General features: G+C 40.0%; 1 protein-coding gene across 4 annotated transcripts in view; it reads left to right on the plus strand.

Moving 5' to 3' along the window:
• The window catches only part of SCAPER (S-phase cyclin A associated protein in the ER), a 392,992-nt gene that overhangs the window by 148,281 nt on the left and 218,041 nt on the right, over positions 1–26,670 (plus strand). For all 4 annotated transcript variants that reach the window (XM_033920795.1, XM_033920797.1, XM_033920796.1 and 1 more), the window contains 2 exons: positions 16,200–16,265; positions 22,382–22,508. In XM_033920795.1, the coding sequence (XP_033776686.1) occupies positions 16,200–16,265; positions 22,382–22,508 (193 nt within the window). The remainder of the gene's footprint in view (positions 1–16,199; positions 16,266–22,381; positions 22,509–26,670) is intronic.

The raw sequence follows: 26,670 nt of genomic DNA on the forward strand, positions 1-26,670 counted from the left end.
ATTTTGCAAGATCATCAATGGAATGTGCTGCCTGTGAGATTTTGCATTCACCTGATTGGAAGTATTGCAAGAGCTAGGGAATAGAGTAGTTGGCTCTGATAACATAGTTTGGTGCAGTGCTTAAATAACTTCAGCTCGTGAAATTTGGGGATCCCCACCAGCTGCAGCATTCTTTTTTGGGGTTGTTTGGAGATGCCTGAGCCAAAAGCAGATGGGCCTGTACCCCTCCAGAAACTCCCTTCCTCTATGACTATGCCCCTGGAGCATTATGTGAATTTCATGAATTAATGCATTGTTTCCTTTATCACATCTCCTGCATTTAGATTTAGGGAAATAGAGAAAAACATTAGGAAAATTTATAGCTTCTGTTTCTTAAAAGAAAGTATCTCTCCGGTATGATGAAGCTCTACCAGAAAAGTTAAATCACAGTTATTGCAAAATTAAATAGATTTACTATGTATCTGTCAAAAGTGGAGGAAATCTGCAAATAAGATCTTACATCACGGAATTGGAAAAGAAAGCAAAGCTGAGGTGAAGCAATATTATTTCTGAAGAGCAGTGAAGTTTTTTAAGCATAATATAAGTTATATAATTTATCCAGCATTTTGACATTAATACTTTCTGGTCTTACTTATTAATGATCCCATTATCCCAACCTGAAATCTGATGCTTCTTGTACTGGAAGGCAAAAATAATAATAATAATAACTTTATAAAGCAAAACAAATTTCATTTTTTCTCCAACAATTCTGTACTTTCTTTCCCGAGTGACTTTTTGGACTATGATTAATAAAGTCCTAAACCCTATCAATTTGTGTTTCATTAACTGTGATCAGTGAAAGGCAGCTGTATTTCTGGTTATATACAAGATGCAATATAACATAATATAATATAGTCCACTCTGTCAGGAAAGTGCATATACCGTTCCTATATTCACTTCATCAGCTCTTTACTGCTCCATATGGATCTGTTGGAGTGTGCTTTCTGAAATGTACATGTGCATATATTTGTATCTAAAAAAAAAACCTACTCTTGATCCTTAGATGTCCTGACATGTACAGAAAATGTGTTGTGGGTAGAACACTAAACATAAAACGCTATTAGATTCACACATTCATGGAGTGTTTGCAATTATATAGTTTTTAGAATTTTTTTTTTACTTGGCTAATTCAGTGCTATTTGATTATATTAATGGTTTTAGATTATTTTCCTGGTCTATTATAAATTGTAACTGTGTTCGCTTATATTTTTGTTTACCCTTTGTTTAATACATTATGATCAGTTGTAATCTAATGCAGTGGTTCCCAACCCTGTCCTGGAGGACCACCAGGCCAATCGGGTTTTCAGGCGAGCCCTAATGAATACGCATAAGAGAGATTTGCATATAATGGAAGTGATAGGAATGCAAATCTGCTCCATGCATATTCATTAGGGCTAGCCTGAAAACCTGATTGGCCTGGTGGTCCTCCAGGACAGGGTTGGGAACCACTGATCTAATGTGAACCAGTATATCATGATGGGCTAAAATGATCATTTAAATGGTAAGCTGATGTCATCTTTTCCTTCAGACAGTAAGCTAAAATTTCATATACAAAAATGTATATGACAACTGAATACAAAAAGCACTGGTTTAGTTTTAGTTTACATGGCATAACTAAGCATATATTTTTTTAAAAGCAGTTATCGTAGTTATCTTTTTAAAATTGTATTATTTATTTAGCTCATGATACCAAACTCTATAATAGGGTAGAACTCCTGGAGGTTGTGGATAGCATGAGGAGGGATCTAGAGAAGCTTGAAAAATTGGCATCTAAGGTTTAATGCTAAAAAAAATATATATATAGGGTCATGCACTTGGGCTGCAAAAATCCAAGAGAACAATATAGTATAGGAGGTAAAGTACTTCTGTGTGTGAAAAAAGAGCGGAGCTTAAAATCTTAAAGTAACAAAACAGGTAGAAAAGGCAGTGGTCAAACCCAGAAAGATGCTCAGGTGCATAGTAAGAGGAATGGTCACTGGTGAAGCCCACACCTTCAGAAAGATATATAGGATGGAGTCTGTCCAGAGAATGGCTACAAAATTGGTTAGTGGGCTCTGTTAGAAAGCGTATGGGGACAGAATTATAGACCTTAATATGTATACTCTGGAAGAAAGCACCTATGCAAGTTAAGTTCACATTTGAAAAGCGTTGAAGTTACTATTTTTTCAAATGATTGATTTGGGACATTAGTTTAGTCTTTTTTGCAAAACATTTTTCACCATATTTCTTTCTATCACGGGAGAGGATGCAATGATAGAACACTGAAATGCCTATAGGGGCTTGTCCCCAGTTAGCATTTATTCCATCTTGTTTCTCAAGGTTCTGAGCACCTCTCTGGTCGAAAGTTTACACATTGAAGTGAAGTTCACATTACAAGTTCTTCCTTTTCAGTTTTGTTGTATGGTTCTGCTTTTTGGGAGACGTAGTTTAGAATTTGACCCAGTAGTTTTCATTGGTACTCTGGAAGAAAGACAGGAAAGGGGGGATATGATTGAGACTTGTAATTATCTCTATGGCATTGATGTACAGTAAATACATCATGAGCTGAGTAAATGAGCTGTTTTCAAATGAAGGAAACTTCAGTATGAGAGGGCATAGGATGAAATTAAGAGGTGATAGGCAACATTAGGGCATAGGCTTTAAATTGGAAAATTAAAAATGGGTTATTTTTTGCCACAGCTTAGTAATTGGATACCTAAATGACTTGTCCAAGGTCACAAAGATTTGAATCGGGCTTCCCTTGTTCTCAGTTCACTGCCCTATTAGGCTGCTTTCTCCACAGATTTACTAAACAAGGATCCTGTTGCTGTACTGAAGTTTTGAAAAGCCCTAAAATTGAAGTGTCATTAGCTCTTTACTGTTACAATGATATCTTGGGATAAAAGACATTTTAAATCTCAGATGTTTATTTTCTGTAGAAATTTAGTAATCCTTTGATCCCATTTTGTTATTTTAGAATTCATAGGAGGGCAGTTTTCAACCCAATTAAAGGACTTTTGAGGACTAATCCACAGAAGTGCATTCTTAGGGCTGGAGTTGGGGCAAAGTGCACTTACATTCATTCTTTTCCATTTTTGAAAATATGGACACAAGATTTCAAGGAAAAGGTACTAACCCACATAGCAGATGCAAAGTCATGCATTTACTTTTCCCAAGTCAATGATCAAACTCAAATTTTCCCTTTGAAAGCTGATGTAAATTCTGCAGGTAAAAATATATATTTTATATCTAGACACATATAGGCTCACTTTTTGAAAGTTTCCATCTTAGTACACTAGGAAACTAATGAGCAAGAAGGGAAAAAGATATTAGACATTGAAGGCCTGATTCTATTTAGGACGCCCAGTCTCAGCAGCCACTTAAGTGGCTTTTGAGAACCGCGTCTGTCCTTACGAACAGACACCTAACCCCGCCTAACCACCACAATTCTCTATGTTACAGGCGCCAGTTAAAGAATCATGTTGCTGCTGAGCTAATTATAGCAAGAGAATCTCCCTGCCGCGATCTGTTTAGTGGCCACAACAGGGAACCTGTCCCCCTGTGAAGTTGCTACTCCTTGGGTTTTGGCCAGGTACTGGTGACCTGGATTGGCCACTGTGAGAACAGGCTACTGGGCCTGATGGACCATTGGTCTGACCCAGCAAGGCTATTCTTATGTTTTTATGTTGACCAAAGCTACCCTACCAAACATAAATACAGGAAGGTCATGTCAGGCCTCGTATAGCTTCCCTATGGTCTCCAAGTTCCTCCCTATATTTGTAGCACCCCAACATCTCTCTTACACTCCCCGACTTCACCCCGACACCTCCATAGGACCTGGGGCCAACTGGATCAGGGGAAGGTTTGGCCTTCCCAAATTTAAACAATACTGTAGGGCAGCTGTATTGTGAGGTATTGGGCCCATTATCAAGAAGCCCTGAAGGTGCATTGGTACAGGTGGAAAAGGGGAAAAGGGGGAAAGGGGAGCTAGAGGGGAAAATTAATTAATTTTTTTAAATTTATTTATGATAATAGCATAACAATAGTAAAATGACTGAATGTAAGTATACATACAATCAATGAGGTAAATTTGTAAATAGCAAATTAAAATCTGAAGTAGTATCAGAAATATGCACATTTAACAGCACTGTAGAACAATCATATAAATAAAAATATAATAAACATAAGTACAATACAATATAATAGCATTAAAGGACATTCAGATAAATAGATACAATATGATATCAGTATATTACCAATTAAACACCTAATAAGCACACAGAGCATTTGAATAACATGCAATATATACGTATGATGCTAATGCTGTTCTACATTACAATGAAACAGTTTACTAGGTAGCCAAGGAGATAAGTGAAGCTATGTAGATAGGCACAAGATGCGTAGTACAGAGTAAATTAAGGTAAATAGAGATGGGTGGCTAAACTTAAGGCAAGCAAGATAAGAGGAACTGGTCTAAGTTACAGGGTGTGCAGCAGGCTAGTTCAGGTGCAAAGTGAGTGTATTAAAAGATCAGGCTTTCACTTGATTTCTGAAGGAGACGTAGCCACTTTATGGGGGGAACAAATATTTTTGACACCAAATAGTAATAAATGGTGTCTTACCAAGCCGTCTTTACAACTATGTAGGGAAAGTATTTCCTCAAAATCAGAGAAAAGATTATCACTCAGGTTCTGCTTATTTCAAGGAGTTAAGGAGCTGCAGGAAAAACCCCCCAAGATGCTAGGAATTAGGAAAGGGATGATAAATAAGACAGAGAATATTATGTCTCTGTAGTGATCTATGGTGCATCCTCACCTTGAGTATTGTGCACAGTTCTAGTTGCTGATCTCAAAATATATAGTGGAATTATTCAGAGCAGTGAACTAATGGAGCTAAAAGGGGGACGAGCTCTTATTTCTTTAACAGGAATTATCAGGAGAGGAATGGAAAACAAAGATGAAAATGTTATAAAGCCTTTGTATTGCTCTATAGTGCAACCATACCTTGAAAACTGTGTGCAATTCTGGTCGCCACATCTAAAAGAACAATATAGCGGAATTAGAAAAGGCACAGAGAAGGGCCACAAAACTGATAAAAGGGACTTTCCTATGAGGAAAGGCTAAAGAGGCTAAGGCTCTTCAAGCTCAAAAACTTCATCATTTTCCATGTTCATAATCTTTGTTTTGTTTATATTAATTTCTTATCCCATGTTATGACTTTCAGATTTAACTTTTCTCAGTAGATACAACATATCTTCTTTACTACTGGTGATGAGCGTTGTCATCTGTATAACGCTGGTTGTTTATATTTCGACCACCAACTCTAAAACCAACGCTCTCTTCTTCCAAATTTGCTTTCGTAAGAATTGCTTCACCATAAAGATTAAACAAATAGGGCAACAAGATGCATGTACTACTATTTATAGTGCTGAAAGGTGTACACAGTGCTGTACATTTTGACATTTAATAGAGCTTAACACCACGTTTTATTGTAAACCAATCTGTATTTCCATATTTAGTTCTTACTGCAGCAGCTTGGTTTTCTTAGAGGCTCTTTATCAGCTGAAGTATGTGTTTTGGTATTCCCATTTGCACTAGAGGTCTCCATAGTTCCACACAATCAAAGCTTTACTGTAGTCAATGAAGCAAAGGTATATGGGTTATTAATATTCTTTATTCTTCTCCAATGTCCACCTAACATTGGCAATAATGTCTCTAGTACCTTGACCTTTTCTGAAGCCAGCCTGAACTTCAGGTAGCTCTTGCTCATCATATGATTGTAACCTTCATTGTATTATTTTCAGCAATATTTTGCTGGCTTTTTGAATTGATGTAATTATTCTGTAGTTGTTATAATCTTTGGCATCGCCTTTCTTCAGTATAGGCATAAAAAGTGATCTCCAATGGATTGGCTAAATTTTCTCCTTCCAAACCTGTTGACACAGTTGAATGAGCGCCATAATAGCACCTTCTGAGTCTTTAATTAATTCAATTGGAATACCGTTGATGCCAGATGACATTTGATAAAGCTTTGATTGCTACTATAACCTCTTTTGTAATATCTGCTGCTTCTGCAGCATTAGTGTCCATTTCAATTTCCCCAGTGTTTCCCAAATTGCTTTCATTGTATAGATTTTCCATATATTCTATCCATCTCTTTTTAATGCTTTCTGGATCGTTCAATATCATTCCATTGGTGTCTTCAAGCATTCCCAATCAAAGTTGGAATTTCTACCTCAGTCTCGTAATATCTTGATAAGCTAATCTGGTTTTTACCATATGCATGCTCTGATTCAATTTTCTGACATATATCCTTGAAATATCGTTCCTTATCTTGCCGAAATTGATGTTGAAATGCCCAATTCATTTGTGATACTTTTTCGCTATCACCAGAAAGTTTTGTGAGTCTTCTTTGCTCTGCTATTTTTCCTGATTTTTTTCTGTTATCAAAGGTGATTTCTTAGCCTTTATCTTCTGAAGTGTTTTTCCTGCTTTGTCGCTTCTTCGTTCCATAACTCTTCTGGCTCTCTATTTTCTGTGTCAAAAACTGCAAGCCTGTTATTTAATTTTGTCCAATAATCTTGTGGTATATTTTCAGTGTCAAATTTTGGAAAACTTCCAATGATCTTCTTCTTCTGGAACTTTACCTTAATTTTGCATGTCAAATGCTCGTGGTCACTTCCACAATCAGCTCCTGATTTAGTTCTTGCCATCAAAACTGCAGATTTCCATCTCTATCCTATGCAAATATAATCAATTTGATTTCAATACATGCCATTTAGAGAGGTCCATGTGTACTGATGACATTTGTGATGTTGAAAATATGTATTTATAATTGATAGTTGACTGGTCTTACAGAACTGTACTAAATTACTCACCAGTATCATTTCTTTCTCTTATACCGTTCTTTCCCTCCACTGCTTCTTCAGACATACTCTCTACTTTTACATTAAAATCCCCCATAATGAGCAGTAGGAGATTCAAAGTAGTAGATTTAAAACAAATCAGAGAAAACATTTCTTCACTCATCATGTAATCAAACTCAGGAATTCATTGCCTGAGAATGTGGTGAATACAGTTAGCTTAATAGGGTTTTAAAAAGATTTGGCTAATTCCCTAAAACAAAGGTTAAATCACCATTATTAAGATGGCTTCGGAGAATCTACTGCTTATTCCTAGGATAAGAAGCATAACATCTGTTTTACTCCTTGAGATCTTGCAAGGTACTTGTGACCTAAGTTGGCCACTGTTGGAAATAGGATGCTGGCCTTGATGTCCCTTCAGTCTGTCCCAGTATGGCAACTCTTATGTCTTTTGTTATATAATGTGTTATATCAATGTGTCAATCTGTTATAATTTATAACTTTACGTGCTTTCAATATAAATCATAAATAAGTTAACCGTTTAAATATTATAAAGTGCTTTATAATATTTAAACGGTTAACTTATTTATGATTTATATTGAAAGCACGTAAAGTTATTATAAATTATAACAGATTGATCCAGGGAAGATTTTGCACATCAAGCTTGACGTTATGATAAAGTTTGAACGTGGAGTGGTGCATCTGAGGATCAATTAAGCATTCCTTGAGGCCTGGTTCTGAATCGAATGAGGTGTGGTTGTCACCTTAATGAATGAATGCTTATTCAATATTATTTAAGATAGAGTGCGACTTTTGATTATGTTATATAATAGCATGAGGTCAGTATTTAGAAGACTTGGGTGATCAGCTGAAAAAGAAGGGTTATATTTGAAATCGAACCAAAAAATGCATGTAGTCCAATAAAAAAAGATATCATCTTATTTCCTTTATGGGTTTTTTTTTTAATTTATATGTATTACCTTTTCAACTTAATCACAAAACTCTTTTGTTTCCAGAGTTGTGTGATTAAATTTTAATTAACTAATTTGCTTAAAATTTCACCAGTTAAGTCTAAAAAGGCTAATAAGCATGCTTGGAGAATGACATAAAGATAACCAAATAATATTGATAGCATAATCTGATTAATGTTATCCAGTTCAGTCAAACTGCATTAAAGGCTATAGTAATTTAACAAGATAAGAAAGCTTAGCTGGATGATTTAAGTTAGCCATTTAGCAGCCTGACTTAACCAGTTAAGTCAGCTGCCCACTGAGTTAACTTTAACCAGACATCTCACTGCTGAGATGTGATTTATTAAGTAGATTTTGTATCGCAATTCTCTTTTGGACCTGCTTAAAACAATTAAAAGTTCTCAAACAACACTAAAATAAGAGGACTGCGGTAACTTGAGTGAGAGCGGGCTGTGGGGTCAGGTAAGACAGGACACACATACAGCATGTTCTGGTAAAAATAAATATTTATTAAAGTGTTGGATAAGGGCTCCTGTTCACTTTACAGGAAAGGAGAAATCAATATTCAAACTGGTTCTGTAATATAACAATGTTCTAGGGCCAAAGCATACTGAATGCCTTTTTCTCAGCAGCAGTCCTTACTGGTCTCTGGCCTGTTCCCTGGCTCTGAAGTTACTAGCATAGTCTCTAGCAGGCACACAAGACTGGCCTGCAGTCAAAATATACTCTTCAAGGTTACACGTTGAACTTTACCTTCCTCAGTGTAGTGGTTTCAGTTTCTCGGCTTCAGAATGGAGGCATCTGCATTAGTCCTTACTGCTTCCCTCTGGGCCCCATTAACCCAGCTCTGGCCCAGCCTTTTATAATTCCTGGGCCATGCCCTGCTAACTCCACGCCTCTTGTGTCACTTCCCCATTGGGCAGGACTAGAGTTTTAAAGTGCCCCTGACACTGTGAAGGAGGATTCTTCAGGGGAAGTGGCATTGTCCTACAGATTCCCTCTTATATCCTTCCCCATCTCCCAAGCCAAAAGATCAACATACTGCAACGTAGAGAATGACACAGTGACAAAATTCATCACCGCTCCCGTCCCCGCAGATAACCGCGGGAAATAATCCCATGTCATTTTCTAGTGTCTATTTCAACCTCGGTCCTTCTACACCAGCATTCTTCAAAGCAAAGCTTGTGGGTCAGTGGTTATACCCAATTATACTCTGATTCTTTCCTCTCTCCTTAAAGAATGACATGAAGATGGTTTCCCGCGGTTATCCGCGGGGATAGGAACGGTGATGAATTTGTCACCGTGTCATTCTCTACTGCAACGCTCTCCTAAATGGTCTTTCTGCAAAAAAACCTCCATCGACTACAACGAGTACAAAATGCCGTCATCCAACTCCTGAAGAATCTCCACATACGAGACCTAATCAACCTAGCATTGCATGCTGCCCAATGGCTGCCGGTTGACAAACAATGTATATTCAAAAGCCTAGTAATAGCCTACAAACTCTTCCATGACATGGTACTGGCCTATATGGCCTACAAACTGCCACCCTATGCTCCAAACTGACTGCTTCGCTCGCAAGAAGAAAAACAGCTATGCACTCTCTCAGGACATGTCCACCTTGAAAACATCCAAAAAAATCTTACTCGCATTACCTACCACACCTCTGGAACAAACTACCTACCCACATAAGATTGGTAGAAGGTCTACTGAACTTCAGGAAGGCAATAAAAACTCGCCTCTTCCCATGACCCTCTATGAGAGTGCACCAACCCAAATTCCCCAGACCTTCCAACAAAGAGCCCAACTCTCTACTGTCTCGAGTCTCAAACGCTGATGTGCTTCATCCTATGTCTGAACATGCCATGTTTTTATCATCCAATGTTCTACCACACTCTGTCACATTGTTCGCCATCCTTGTCCTACTATACTTTACTATACACCATAATTACCATAGTATGTCTGCCATACTATGTTGGCTCTGCTACGATCTCTCATACCATGTTTGCCACACAATGTTTGCCGTTCCATGTCTTCCATGCCATGTTTCATCATGCATGCTTACCTAACCATTTTGCTAGTCATGCCTTACTATGTTAGCCATGCTTTGTAATACTATGTTTACTGTGCTATGTTTTGCTGAACTGTGCTCGTCATGCTATGTCTCACCATATCATATTTTGTCATATTATATTTTTACTATGCTTTGTAAACTTTGTTAGGTGTTCAATCCCAACCCACAGTCTGGGTGTGTGTATATGAAAAATGGATGGACGAAATTGCATTACAATTAGTACTATGGAGTCAGGTGTGGAGCCTGGGCTGGGGGTACTCGGTTGATATTTGTTACACTTAGGGCAGGGGTCTCAAAGTCCCTCCTTGAGGGCTGAAATCCAGTTGGGTTTTCAGGATTTCCCCAATGAATATGCATTGAAAGCAGTGCATACACATAGATCTCATGCATATTCATTGGGGAAATCCTGAAAACCCGACTGGATTGCGGCCCTCAAGGAGGGACTTTGAGACCCCTGACTTAGGGGGTACTTGGCTTGAAGAAGTTGATAAACACTTCTATAGACTCCTTCACAAGGACACTTAAAGAAACTAACAACAAGCACATTGAAAACAGATCAGTGAAAAAAATGTGTATGCAAACCATAATTTAGTAGTAGAATCTATCTCGCTAGATCAGGGATAGGGAACTCTGGTCCTCAAGAGCCGTATTCCAGTCGGGTTTTCAGGATTTCCCCAATGAATATGCATTGAAAGCAGTGCATGCAAATAGATCGCATGCATATTCATTGGGGAAATCCTGAAAACCCGACTGGAATACGGCTCTCGAGGACCGGCGTTCCCTACCCCTGCGCTAGATGGTATAGTTAAATTGTCTTACACAAGTAAGTTCAAAAAGGATTGGGCAAGTGTCTGGTGGAAAAAAATCTTTTTTAGCCAGGTAGACTTTAGAGAGAACATAAGAAGTTGCCTCCGCTGAGGTAGACCAGAGGTCCATCTCGCCCAGGGGTCCGCTCCCGCGGCGGCCCATCAGGCCTATTGCCTGAGCAGTGGTCCCTGACTATTTCTATAACCTACCTCTACTCCTATCCCTATAACCTACCTCTACTCCTATCCCTATAACCTACCTCTACTCCTATCTGTACCCCTCAATCCCTTTGTCCTCTAGGAACCTATCCAAACCTTCTTTGAAGCTCTGTAACGTGCTCCTGCCTACCACAGCCTCCGGAAGCGCATTCCATGTATCCACCACCCTCTGGGTGAAAAAGAACTTCCTAGCGTTTGTTCTAAACCTGTCCCCTTTCAATTTCTTCGAGTGCCCCCTTGTACTTGTGGTTCCCCATAATTTGAAAAATCTGTCCCTGTCTACTTTTTCTATGCCCTTCAGGATCTTGAAGGTTTCTATCATGTAATGTAATGTAATGTAATTTATTTCTTATATACCGCTACATCCGTTAGGTTCTAAGCGGTTTGAAGAAAATATACATTAAGATTATAAATGAGAAGTAAGAAGGTACTTAAAAATTCCCTTACTGTCCCGAAGGCTCACAATCTAACTAAAGTACCTGGAAATTAATAAAGAAGAGAAAATAAAGATGTCTCCTCTAAGTCTCCGCTTCTCCAGGGAGAACAGCCCCAACTTTTTTAGTCTGTCAGTATATGAGAGATTTTCCATACCCTTTATCAGCTTAGTTGCTCTTCTCTGGACTCCCTCAAGTACTGCCATGTCCTTCTTGAGGTACGGCGACCAGTACTGGACACAGTATTCCAGATGCAGGCGCACCATTGCACGATACAGTGGCAGGATGACTTCCTTCGTCCTGGTCGTGATACCCTTTTTAATGATACCCAACATTTTGTTTGCTTTCCTTGAGGCTGTGGCGCACTATGTATCTGTGGAAACAGATCTATTTTTTCAAATCTGTCAGGTATTTGTAACCCAGACAAGCCATTGTCAGAGATAGAATGATGAGTTCAGTGTGCCTTGGTCTTACTCAGTATGCCTTATCATATATTCTCATAATTCCAGTGCCTGTGTCTGTTAAAATTAAAAGTATGATTTTTATTATTTTACCTGGAATCCCCCCCTCCCCCAATGAAAATCTTTATAATTTTCAGCTGTTGACTGGTTCTTTCCTGTAATTTCCCTGTAATCGACTATCTATCTGGAACATCTGCATGGAAACAGCGGAATATAAGCAATATATTACAGTATATTGTATTTCTTACCTGAAGGCCACGTGTCCCAGTTTTTCTTGTTGATGTCTTGAAGCAAGTGAAGTGTGTATTTTAGTTCACTGCCTGTTGTACAGAGCAAACTCCTATTAGTCAGCAGCATTGACCTCATTTAGAGACCTCTCAGCATATTGAATATAAACTATAATTGTAGGCATATCAACACAGCTATATGTAGACCATGACCTTTCATACCCTAGCACAAAAAGATGTAAAAACAAAATTGGCTGCATCTGTCTTTGTGGTATATTGTGTCTAATATGAAAAACATGTTTCACATGAACCTTTCTGATAGAGTTTGACTTCATTTGTGTTTCTATAATTCTTTCCTTTTCAAAAAATTATCTGTTTTTCACTGCCCTCTCATTTACCTTACATTCCAGGCTTAGTAGTTACAGCTTTTCTTCTACATTTTGTGTTGACATTGGGTAATACCAGTAATTCTGAATTATGAAATTCAAGAGAAAAGATCCCCAGCTGCAGCACTGCTCAGAGCAGCTTACATCATGGAATGTAAGCAACCTGGAATAGATGAGCAGGAACTATGGAACAAAAGGCTCTGTCATGCTCAATGCAGAGTCAAAAGGATAGTCAGACTAAACCAACAATGTCCTTCAGAATCAGGTGGGCATTGAGCTGTCAGAAATAATTATCATGTAAAGACCCTACCGTACTCCTGCATCGCTGGCACGTTGTATTGTTACTGAAGGAACTAAGCAATAATCAGAATTTTCTGTTCACAGACTTAGCTTCATGAGAAAAATTTACAGAATACATCTACTAAAAATGCCATCCACAAAAATAGGCAGTTGAGAAAAATCAAATGCTTTGGATATGCTAGCCAGCAATCATATGAGCACCTTACATAGGTTCAGCATTAGCATCCCACCATTGCCCACTATTCTCAAAGAAAGATTTCAGAGTAGCCATTTTGCCAAAGACTAAATAGGAAAGGTTATGACAGTACGGTAGTTCAAAGATTTTTGATTACAGAGGTAGCATCTGAAACAAATGGAGCAGACAACTTAGGGAAGTCTTTGCATAAGTATAATTGCTTGATATATGTACTTTGGAAAATTTGAATGCGATCCATTGTGGCAATGCTCTGTAATGCCTAATTTGAACTCTGTCTCAAAAGAAATACGTCAACAAGAGAAAGGGCCTGTTTTACTTATGTTATGTTCCCATTGTGTTTTGAGAAAATTTTACAAAAATCAGAACCAAAGAGTTAAATTATTTTTGCCATCTTTTCATTTGATGCTATTATGTTTGCTACAGATTTCAGTGTCTTGTATACAAAGCTGTCAGGTAAGAATTGCCTCTTAGCAGATGTTACCAAAATTTGCAATAGAGTAGATACCCTGGATGGTGTGAATAGCATGAAGAAAGACCTAGCGAAGCTTGAAGAATGGTCTAAATTTGGCAGCTAAAATTTAATGCTAAGAAATGCAAGTTCATGCAATTGGGCTGCAAAACCCAAAGGAACAATACAGTTTAGGGGTGAAGAACTTATGTGCGCGACAGAAGAGCAGGACTTGGGTGTGATTGTATGTGATGATCTTAAGGTGGCCAAACAGGTTGAAAAGGTAACGGCAAAAACTAGAAGGATGCTAGAAAAAAGATGTATTGATGCCCCTGTATAAGACTCTGGTGAAACCTCATTTAGAATATTGTGTACAATTCTGGAGACTGCACCGTTAAAAGGATATAAAAAAAGATGGAGTCTGTCCAGAGGAAGATTACTAAAATGGTTCATGGTCTTTGTCATAAGGCGTATGGGGACAGACTTAAAGATCTCGATATGTATACTTTAGAGGAAAGGCGGAATAGGGGAGATATAAGAGACTTTTAAATATCTACATGGCATGGTAGAGGGGAGACATAAGAGACTTTTAAATACCTATGTGACATAAATTCACACAAGTTGAGTCTCTTTCATTTGAAAGGAAGCTCTGGAATGAGAGGACTTAGGATGAAGTTAAGAGGTGATAGGCTCAGGAATAATCTAAGGAAATGCTATTTTTACAGAAAGGGTGGTAGATGCGTGGAACAGTCTCTTGGAAGAAGTGGTGGAGACAGAGACTAGGTCTGAATTCAAGAAGGCGTGGGATAGGCACGTGGGATCTCTTAGAGAGAGGAAGAGATAATGGTTACTGCTGATGAGCAGTCTGGATGGATCATTTGGCCTTTATCTGCCATCATGCTTCTATGTAACATAGCACTGTAGAACGTCTCACCAAGTTAGAGATTTTAGAGAATGTTAGTCCCAGCTGCTACATAGCAATAAGGATTCAAGGGGTATTTCTGCTGTCTGGCCTTTAATTTTTCACAGCATTTGCATGGTTATCAGGGGAATTATGCACTGACCACAAAGAACTGGGCCAAAATAAAAGCCTTAGATGAGATTCCAGCAGTGCATAGGAGTGAACGAACAAAGATTTGTCAGTATTTATAAAATGAGTTATATTTTCTTGAGATATTCTTCTCATCAAGAGTCCTGAGACCTGCTGAACTTATGGGAATTTTACACCTCAGAAAGGTTGTTGAAGGATTAGAGATTGAAGTGCTGAGAGGACGATTTACCACTGGGACCTGGAATCTTTCATCGGTTTGAATCCAGTACTGGAGACTATTGGTAGTCACAGCAGTGGCATTACAATGGTGTCTTCTAAACCAGCAGCTTTGCTATGACTGTTTCAAGACTTGGCTTGTTTTGTGCCTACACTTAAACTCTTTTGCTTAAAGAATTGAATCTAAAATGTGAATATAGTTTCAGCTTCCTCTCTAACCATCTCCCTGTTCCCTCCACCAGAATGCCTTCTTAAGAAATCTCAAAGATCAGGGCAAATAAAATTCTGTCATTTATCTGAAAGGACTTATTAGTTTATCTATCCTATTATTTTAAAGGATTTAGGCTAGAGATTAAAGTCCAACATAGCTACTCAATAACACCTCTCTTGTACTGCCTTTCCTGGACAGTGTGAGATTTGACATACAGGTATATCTTTTCTGAGCAACCCTTTTTGTTTTTCTGAAGAATTGGCATCTACTGTAGTTTATAGTCAGCTTTTCCTTTTTTTTTTGCTCTTGGTGGCTTCCTTGGATAGCTTAGAAGAGTTCATTTGTCGCTGGGTAAGATAGGGTTTTTTTTTCATAATAAAGCTTCTGTAGTTGAGAACTGAGCATTTAAATTTTCTGCATATCTCAAGTTTCTTAGCATTTGTGCCAAATGTATTAAATGTTAATAGATTGCTGCAATGAGCCCTGTCTTAGGTTGATGGACTGATGATGGCTTTCACCTGTTGGCCCAGGCAAGCTGGAGCCAGGCTAAGCAGTGGCAAAGAAGTATTGTCTCAAGTTTTCCAGAACTTTGGCATGAGGCCAATGTAAACAAAAATACTTTTAAGTGTCTGAACAGGTTTGTGCTGCAGAGACTTGCTTACATTTCCCAAAGTAAAACATCTATTCATTCAGAGAGGTATTTATTTTTGTATTCTGTAGCTTGTGAGGTGTGTAAAGATATCATACATTCATTGGTATCTCATAAAACTTTAATATACCTGCAGATGTATTAGAAAAACTATGAGTTTTAATATTTGTGAAAAAGGCCTTTTTTTCCCGGTTGTACAACCGGTCAAAAATAGCATTGTGCTTTTCCAGTGGAAATGTGACTAGAGATAAGGCTTTCTAATGTGATTGTGTATTGCAATTTTTGAAAATCATTTTGTATACATTTTTTGTTTGAGTATGTGTGTTTCAGTTCCAGGGTAGCGGTTTTACCTCTTGGGATTGACCTTATTTCTATAAAAAAAAGTAAGGAAGCTAATATGAAATAATACATGTTTTATATACAGAGTCAGTACATTGTATATGCAGATTCTAGATTTTACAAAGCCGCGCGGCAACAGCCCCAAAGCCCTTTAAATCTCTTTATGGGCTTCGGGGCCGTTATCGCGCAGCAGCCGCTAGCGCGGCTTTGTAAAACAGGTCCTTAGTGTATCAACGTTTGGTTCAGTATTTTCTGTGCAGTATCAAATTGGTGTCACACATTGTGCTGTACGTCAATTAAGACTTAGCTTTTTGATTTTGATTTTCTGCAGAGCCAAAGAATATGAGAGCTTGATGGAAGCAAAGAACTCAAACTCTGACTCTCCGTATAAAGCAAAGTAAGCTCAGAAGTGGTTCCTGTATGTTTTCCTGTCAGTAGGATCTGGCCTTCTAAATATAAACGTTGCAGGACTGTTATAAATGACATATCAATACACATTCCTTCAGAAATATGTACAGTTGTCTTTTGTAGCATATTCAGAGTGATCAGGAGTGCACAGTATGATCTTATTACCGTATTTTCACGTAGATAACGCGCACCCGTGTAAAACGCGCACACGGGTATAGCACGCGAAAAACACAAATTTATGTACAGAAATTTTTATATACCGCGCACACCCGTATACCGCGCATGCTGCCCGACTCTCCTTTCGCCCGCCCCGACTCTGGCCACCCCGACTCGCCTTTCGCCCGCTCCGACCCTCCTCTCCCCCTTGAAGTCCTGTCCCCACCCTGAAAGCCTGATGCCCCCCCGACGTCCGATTCACCCCCCCCCCCCCCCGCAGGACCGCTCGCACCCCCACCCCGAAGGACCGCTCGCACGCACTCTCATCTGCACCCCCACCCTGAAGGACCGCTCGCACCCCTACAGCCTCCCGACTCTCCCATCATGTAGAAGCTCCTACCGGTGTCCTGCTGCTTCCTCTTGGCGGTCCCGACTCCCCGACACAATCGGGGCAAGAGGGAGCTCAAGCCCTCTTGCCCCAGCCAACCGCGGCACCCCCGACACGATCGGGGCAAGAGGGAGCTCAAGCCCTCTTGCCCCCCCGACTCCCCGACACGATTGGGGCAAAAGGGAGCCCATGCCCTCTTGCCCCGCCAACTCCCCGACAATATCGGGCCAGGAGGGAGCCCAAGTCCTCCTGTCCCTGGCGACCCCCCCCCCCCCCGCTAGTTGTTCGGGCCAGGAGGGAGCCCAAACCCTCCTGGCCATGGCGACCCCCACCCCGCACTACATTACGGGCAGGAGGGATCCCAGGCCCTCCTGCCCTCGACGCAAACCCCCCTCCCCCCAACGACCGCCCCCCCCCACCCGACCCGCGACCCCCCCTGGCCGACCCCCACAACACCCCCCCCCTTCCCCGTACCTTTGTGTAGTTGGCCGGACAGACGGGAGCCAAACCCGCCTGTCCGGCAGGCAGCCAACGACGGAATGAGACCGGATTGGCCCATCCGTCCCAAAGCTCCGCCTACTGGTGGGGCCTAAGGCGCCTGGGCCAATCAGAATAGGCCTGGGAGCCTTAGGTCCCTCCTGGGGGCGGGGCCTTGGGCACATGGTCGGGTTGGACACCCCTGACGTAGAGTATGCTGGACAAGTGTAAAATCCTCTGATAAAGGAAATTAAAATCTGAAAATCATCACAAGTGGTAGTTGATAAAGTTTAGATACATAGCTAAATATAAAGAGATGAAAGCAAAAGTTTGGGGGGAAAGTGTGATGCTTTGGATTTTGGAGTAATTTCAAGTTCTATGAAAAATGTTGCACATAGTGTTAAGTGAAAGTAGGATGGGTAGACTTTTCAATTAGACAGATACCAAATAGAAGAAATAGTAGGAAAAAGTGAAAAGGAAACAAGAATCTTTTGGAAAGGTAAGGATATTGAACTGAGTTGCTGTGATTTATGTGCCTCCTAAATGTGACAGTCTGGGAAGTTTCCAGAACTGGAGCTTAATACCCCATCAGTTATGTCAGTTAAAAATTATATCCTTGGAGAAGTAGTTAAAGGTAAGCAATTATTCTGTATGAGTAGAGTCCTAAGATAAGAATGACTGAAGCATGAATAATCTAATCCTTGCTGATAAGAACCTTAAATTAGATGTATTGTGAGATGCACTGGAGCTCATAGAAGAGTGGTGTGATGCAAAGTAGGTAATGATAGGAAGAATATTCTAAAAATTAGAGGTTACATAAAGTTCTGTCTACAAAGTATGTTTATTTAACCTTTATGATTATTTAGCTTGATGGTGAAGGTTACTAATGGATGAAACAGAGAAACCTTTTGGCTGTTAGTCAAGGATTCTGACCAAGAGTTATTTCTTTTTCAGCAAACATGAAGTATTTGTACTTAATTTGATTATGGTTTTCAGAACTTAAGAAGAAATTACTGAACAACTCTAAATATGTAATACATGCACTTGTATAGCCTTTCTTTGTTACATACATACTATAAATTAGCGGACAAGTGAAAGACATTTCCTAAAAGTTAATACTGTTGTAAGTAAACATCACAAAAGATTCATCTGGTTTACTGCACCAAGACTGTAATGCTCAGCATCATGCAAGCAAAGCAAATTAAAGCCTGTCTGTCATAAGAATAGCTTTATTGGGTCAGACCAGTGGTCCAGTTAGCCCAGTATCCCGTCTTCGCAATGACCAATCTAGGTCACAAGTACTTTGCAAAAACCCAAATGGCAGCAACATTCCATACTTCCGATCCAGGGCTAACAGTGGCTTCCTCCATGTCTGTCTCAATAGCAGACTATGGACTTTTCCTCCAGGAACTTGTCCAAACTTTTTTTTTTTTTTTTTTTTTTTTAAACCAGCAATATTAACTGCTCTTACCACATCCTCTGAGTTCCAGAGCTTAACTATTCTCTGAGTGAAAAAAGACCATAACCAGCTCTCAGTGGAATTCATAAAGATTTTATTCCTCTTTTCTGAGGAAGTTCTGAGATCAGAGGAGGCCTCTCTGAGTAGATAAACATTTGCATGTCCATGTCATGAATGTCAAAGAAGAAAACAATCCAGTGGCTGTCAACTTGAAAGAAGTTTATTGAAAAAACAACCTTTGATGACGAAGGGTGCTTTTTGTCCTACAATATAGATGATCAAGTTAAAGCCCAACATGTGTTGGCATCAAGTTTTTATCAAAATGAGTATGTTTTAGCTTGTTTTTGAAGAAACTCACACTGGTCACAAGAAGCCCAATGGAGACAACGTTTATGCATTGAGCAGTTTGCTCTAAGGTGTGTTACATATCTCTATTTCAAGGACCTAATGTGCTCCTGATACAGGGAGTCAGCTACCAAAATATTTTGGTCTCTTACTAGAATGTCTATATAGTAGGACAGAAAACACCCTTTATCATAAAAGATTGCTTTTTTAATAGACTTCTTTTAAGTTGACAGCCACTGGTTTGTCTTTTGGCTGCTGCTACTTTGACATTTGGAATTTGACTGTGTCTTTTCTATACTTCTTTTTGTCTTGAATATGTCCATGTCATCATATACCAGCTCTTGTTTTTCTAGGTGTTTTTACTTGTGTAGAAATCTTTCATCCTTTAGAAACATAGAAACATAGAAGATGACGGCAGAAAAGGGCTATAGCCCATCTAGTCTGCCCACTTTAACAACCCACCCCCTGAATTTACCCCCCTAGAGATACCACATGTGTATCCCCTCTACATTTTATTACCTCCCTAGAGATCCCACATGTGTATCCCATTTCCTTTTAAAATCTGGCACGCTGCTGGCCTGAATCACCTGAAGCGGAAGTTCATTCCAACGATCGACCACTCTTTCGGTCGGTGAAGAAGAACTTCCTGGTGTCACCATGAAATTTCCCACCCCTGATTTTCAGCGGATGTCCTCTTGTGGCCGAGGGACCTTTAAAAAAGAAGATATCATCCTCCACCTCAATACGGCCGGTGATATATTTAAACGTCTCTATCATGTCTCCTCTCTCTCTACGTTCTTCGAGTGAGTATAGCTGCAATTTATTCAGCCTTCCCTCATACGGGAGGTCTTTGAGTCCCGAGACCATCCTGGTGGCCATTCTCTGAACCGACTCAACTCTCAGTACATCTCTTTGGTAATGTGGCCTCCAGAATTGTACACAATATTCCAGATGGGGCCTCACCATGGATCTGTACAACGGCATAATAACTTCGCGCTTCCGGCTGATAAAGCTTCTTCGGATACAACCCATCATTTGTCTTGCCTTTGAAGAAGCCTTCTCCACTTGATTGGCAGTCTTCATGTCTTCGCTAATGATCACCCCCAAATCACGTTCCGCCTTGGTCCTAACTAAGGTTTCACCATTAAGTGTATAAGTTTTGCATGGATTCCTGCTGCCGAGGTGCATGACCTTACATTTTCTAGCGTTAAAGTTTAGCTGCCAAGTTGAGGACCAGTGTTCCAATAGAAGTAGGTCCTGCGTCATACTATCTGGTAAAGTGTTCTCACTTACAATGTTGCATAGTTTGGCGTCATCGGCAAATAATGTGATTTTACCCTGAAGCCCCTGAGTCAGATCTCCCACAAATATGTTGAAGAGAATCGGGCCCAAGACCGAGCCCTGCGGCACTCCACTGATCACCTCTGACATTTTGGAAGGGGCACCATTCACCACCACTCTCTGAAGTCTACCGTTTAGCCAATCACTGACCCATGTAGTTAATGTCTCTCCCAGTCCCATTGATTTCATCTTGTTCAATAGTCTGCGGTGCGGGACGCTATCAAAAGCTTTACTAAAGTCCAAGTAAACGACGTCTAGGGACTCACCCACATCCAGTTTCCTTGTTATCCAGTCAAAGAAACTAATTAGATTGGATTGGCAGGACCTGCCCTTGGTAAATCCATGTTGGCGGGGATCCTTTAGATTCTTCTCATCCAGGATCGTATCTAATTTATGCTTAATTAGCGTTTCCATGAGTTTACTCACTATGGATGTGAGACTCACCGGTCTGTAATTCTCAGCCTCCGTCCTGCAGCCCTTTTTGTGGAGTGGGATTACATTGGCTGTTTTCCAGTCCAAGGGGACTCTTCCCGCCCTCAAGGAAAGATTGAAGAGCACAGACAGTGTTTCTCAACTTCTTCAAGCCAAGTACCCTCTAAGCCCAACAAATACCCACCAAGTACCCCACCCAAGCTCCGCCCCTGATCCACCCTCATAATAATAGTACTAATTGTAATGCAATTTTTTCCATCCATTTTTCATATACACATAATATCTTATTAATACATAATGGTAACCACAAAATTAAAAAAAAAAACACAAAACACTGTACGCAGAGAAAATGTTAATCATTTATATTCCTTTTTTTTTTTTCAAAGAGGTCAAGGCAGATGACTTTAAAATATGCATTCTCACCTCAGTAACAACAATTTAAAAACAAAAAAATATAGTGCAAAATACAGACAGCAGATATAAATTCTCATAACACACACATTTTGATCACTAAATTGAAAATAAAATTATTTTCCTACCTTTGTTGTCTGGTGATTTCATGAATCTCCGGTTGCACTTCCTTCTGACTGTGCATCCAATATTTTTCTTTCTGTCTCCTGCATGCTTCCTCTCCTCTGGACCTCATTCCCTTCCCCAACCAACATCTTTCTCTGTCCCTCAATGAGTCCAACATTTCTTCCTCTCTCATTCCTTAGATCATGTGCAGTATTTTTCACCACTGCCCTCCAGCACCATGCCCATTTCTCCAAACAAATGTCTTCAAAAGGGCATTACATTTTTCCAGCTGGATCATCATACCTGGAATCTTACATGAGATGGTATACTGAGAATAAATGGTTAAAAATATTATTTTTGAAAATTGAAACTAGCAGAGATAACCAGTAGACTTTAATAAATTATTGTCAATTTTTGGTAATGTATAAATCACTGGTGTTATAGGAGCTTAAACTGACATTCCTTTTGGATGATAGTCTGTGATCTACATCATAGGTTTTTTTTTGGGGGGGTGGGGGTTTCAGTTTAAATTTCACATTGTAGGAGCTTGAGCCATACTTTGATAAAATAATTGATCAGCAAGTTACCCCTTGATTTCACAGTAATATATATCCCTATCTATCACAATTATGACCCCACCTTGTCAGCAGCTTTAATTGCTCTATCGTAGTTGCACTAGATACATTTCGACATTGATCATTTTGTTCAAGTAAGACTATCAAATCTGTTTATAAAATGAGATGATAGTTTTGAAACATCCTTTTCAAAAAGTTTCATTAAATTAGGATTTCATATTTGAGATGTGACAGCTATTTAAGCTGACCTAAACTAGTCACTGTTGGTGACAGGATACTGGGCTTGATGTAATACTAGCCTGACCCACCATGTCATTTATTTTGCTATTATGTTCTTAAGCTTCAGAAAGGGCATCTTAAAATTACCATTCATTGTGATTTATTTTCAGACTTCTGTCCTTTATTTAATGTTGCAGGTTGCAGCGTTTAGCAAAAGATCTTCTCAAGCAAAGTCAGATCCAGGATAGTGGATCATGGGCAAACAATAAAGTATCAGCTTTGGACAGGACTCTTGGGGAAATAGCTCGTATTCTGGAGAAACAGGTACTTTTAATGTTATTAAGTATTACTATGTGTTATATTTTCTTTGAATATTTGCCATACAAGTGTATCCTAGAGCAATGGTTGATTGCCCTTCTTTGCATTGATCAAGATTTCATATTAATCGGGATATATTCACGTTAGCTTTGTTTGTTCTGCATTTCTGTGTTTATATATTAGTTGGCAGTTTTCAGAATTTTCTAGCCAGTCAAGTTGCTACAAGCTCTTGGATATGATTTGGAGGAGGGCCGTTGCCCCACTAAATGCTGCAGGATGAAGTGATTCTCTGCTTCCCTATTGCCTCCTTCCGATGTGGTCCAGTATCATCTCCCTCCTCCCCCCCCACACCCCCCATTGGTCCTGCATCTCCCCCTATTGCCAACCCCTGTGATGTACTCAACCCTTCAAACCTTTCTAGCCTTCCTATTGTTGTGACAATGTTAGCACTAAAAAGAAAAGATGGGGTGAGTGGAGGAAATGCTTTAGAAGTCAAGGGCTCTCGCATTTGAAGAAGAGAAGGCTGAGAGGAGATATGATTTTATAAATCTCTACAATGAGTGGAGTGGAACAGGCAAATGTGAAACGGTTGCTTATGTTTTCAAAAACTAGTAGACATACGCAAAAGTTACTCAATAGCACATTTAAAACAAATCACAGAAATTAAGGATTTAACATAGAAACATAATGGCAGATAAAGTCCAAATGGCCCATCCAGTCTGCCCATCCACAGCAACCATTATCTCTTCCTCTCTCTAAGAGATCCCACGTGCCTATCACACGCTTTCTTGAATTCACACAGTCTCTGTCTCCACCACTTCTTCAGGGACAATGTTCCATGCATCTACCACCCTTTCTGTAAAAAGTATTTCCTTAGATTACTCCTGAGCCTATCATCTCTTAACTTCATCTTATGCCCTCTCATTTCAGAGTTTCCTTTCAAATGAGACATGACTCATGCGCATTTACACCACTTAGATATTTAAATGTCTCTAACATATCTCCCCTCTCCCGCCTTTCCTCCAAAGTATACATATTGAGATCTTTAAGTCTGTCCCCATTTGCTTTATTATGAATATCATGCACCATTTTAGCAGCCTTCCTCTGGACCGACTCTATCTTCTTTATATCTTTTTGAAGGTGCAGTCTTTAGAATTGCATACAATATTCTAAATGAGGTCTCACCGGAGTATTATACAGGGGCAGCAATACCTCCTTTTTCCTACTGGCCATACCTCTCCCTGTGCACCCTAGCATCCTTCTAGCTTTTACCATCACCTTTTCAACCTTGGTCACATTAAGATCATCACATGCAATCACACCCAAGTCCTGCTCTTCTGTCATGCACATAAATTCTTCATTCCCTAAACCAGTGTATCGCAAACTGTGCGCCTCCTAAGATTTCTGGTGTGCCGCGACATACTGGCGAGGAGGAGAGTCATCCACGTAGGCTGACTGCCTACAGGACATGCCTCTCGCAGCGCGTCAACTTCTGATTGCCTTCCGGCCAAGGCACTGCATTTAATGTGCCGCTGGCCGAAAAAGTTTGCAAGACACTGCCCTAAACTGTACCATTCCCTCAGGGTTTTGCAGCTCAAATACATAGCCTTGCATTTCATAGCATTAAAATTTAGCTGCCAGGGGAGCGCAGACATTCCTTACATAGCCGTAGGCATCAGGCTGGGTGCCTTGCTTTTCAGTATGCTGGGGAGAGAGGTCTTTTGGAACCAGGATTTCTTGGCATTCCCTCCGTTGGTTAGCAGGAATGCAGGAGAAATTCCTTACACAGCCCCAGGCATCAGGCTGGGCGCCTTGCTCTTCATTGACACTGGAGAGAGGTCTTTTGGGACCAGGATTTCTTGCGTTCGCTCCCTTGGTCAGCAGGAGTGCAGGAGAAATTCCTTACACAGCCCCAGGCATCAGGCTGGGCGCCTTGCTCTTCAGTGACACTGGAGAGAGGTCTTTTGGGACCAGGATTTCTTGCGTTCGCTCCCTTGGTCAGCAGGAGTGCAGGAGAAATTCCTTACACAGCCCCAGGCATCAGGCTGGGCGCCTTGCTCTTCAGTGACACTGGAGAGAGGTCTTTTGGGACCAGGATTTCTTGCGTTCGCTCCCTTGGTCAGCAGGAGTGCAGGAGAAATTCCTTACACAGCCCCAGGCATCAGGCTGGGTGCCTTGCTCTTCAGTGACACTGGAGAGAGGTCTTTTGGGACCAGGATTTCTTGACGTTTGCCCCTTAGGGGCCTTTTAGGAGTTTGGAACATGAAACTCTGCTCCACTTGTTTAGATGGGGAAAAGGAAAGGAGAATCGAAGGGAAAAGTAACCCCAATGTTACTGAAAGATCCTATGGACAGGCATTTTATTCTATCTGATAATTTGACAGCATTGGGGATCCCTTTTCTTCCAAAACTTTCCCTATCATCAGGGGCACCAATCCCTCCCCCTCAACCAGTTTTGGAGAGATTGGATTTTTCTACAACGGAATTGGATACTGAAATTGAGGTACAAGAACAAATGAAAGGTCAAGACATTTCAGGTACTTCTCATCTTCTGAGACTTTGTTTGCGGGGACCATAAAGATGCCGACACCCGTTTCTTTTTCGTACCATTCCTTAAATGAGCATTCTTGTACTGATCAAGAAATTTCCTTAAAAGATATAATGTTTGCTACACTAAATTGGACAAGACTTTACAGGAAAATCTATCACCTTTTAGTAAATTTTCAGAGGAAGCTGTGAGTAAATTCATTGACCAGGATATAAGATTAAATAAGTTGGAGAAGAATTATGGGAAAGTTGAATCTCAAATTAAGTCTTGCCAGTTAACGAAGGCATCTTCTATAAAAGAAAATTTGATGATTCATTTTCAATTGGAGGCACTTGAGAATACTTCAAGATCTAATAATTTGAGACTACTAGATTTTCCTGTTACTCACTTTCTGTCTCCAAGGTAATTCTTTAAAATATATGTAAAGGAAGTGTTACAGCTGTTAATTGAAGATAAAGATATTGTGAATGTTTATTAAATTCCACAAGGGATAAAAGAAATTGCTCTGGAAGGTGAGGTGGATAATATAAATACCACAGACAGTCTTGGTTTGACAAAATTCTTAGAAAATTCTCAAGATGTGATAACAAAAAGATCAACATTATTAGTCTCAATGTCCTCAGTGGATGACGATTTTGAAGGCTCTTCTAATATTCCCTATTGTTTCCAGGCAAACCCAAATTTGACACAAAGCTTTCCTCCTCCTGAGGCCTCGTGTCTTGGCAGGAGGAGGCACTTTCTTTCTAAAATTTCCCTGTAAATGCCTGGTAACATGGGGATCAGATTCCTATGTTTTTTTAGATCCAGCTCATTTGGAAATGTTTGTTTTGAATAAGGAGAAGTTGCAGAAATGATTGTCCTCTCTCTTATTACAGCTTTATTGGGTTAAAATTGAATAGGCCTGCAAATGTGTAATACATTTATTCTTGTTCTTTACTTTTTTCCCTCCATTCCTCATAATGTGGGCTTGATGAGGTGAATATGTGTATTTTCTGTTTCAGATCATTCTTCAAGCTTTGCTAGGTCTTTTTTTGTGTTATTCACACCATCTGGTGTGTCTGCTCTATTGCAGATTTTGGTATCATCAGCAAAAAGGCAAATTTTACCTGACAGCCCTTCAGCAATATCGCTTATAAAAATGTTTAAAAGAACAGGCCAAAGAATAGAACCTTGAACACACCACTAGTAACATCCCTTTCCTCAGAGCATTCTCCATTGATCACTATTTATTTATTTATTCATTTTTCTATACTGTTCTCCCAGGAGAGCTCAGAACGGTTTGCTTGAATTTATTCAGGTACTCAAGCATTTTTCCTTCTCTGTCCTGGTGGGCTCACAACCCATCTAATGTACCTGGGGCAATGGGGGGATTAAGTGACTTGCCCAGGGTCACAAGGAGCAGCATGGGTTTGAACCCACAACACCAGGGTGCTGAGGCTATAGTTTTAACCACTGCCCCACACTCTCCCCCTGTGCCACCCTCTGTCGCTTTCCACTCAACCAGTTCCTGACCCAGCCCGTCACTTTGGGGCCCATCCCAAGGGCACTCCATTTATTTATTAGACATCTGTGTGGAACACTATCAAAGGCTTTGCTAAAATCTAAATACACCACTTATAG

This window comes from Geotrypetes seraphini, chromosome 14, assembly GCF_902459505.1.
Source record: "Geotrypetes seraphini chromosome 14, aGeoSer1.1, whole genome shotgun sequence".
Classification (NCBI taxonomy): Eukaryota; Metazoa; Chordata; class Amphibia; order Gymnophiona; family Dermophiidae; genus Geotrypetes; species Geotrypetes seraphini.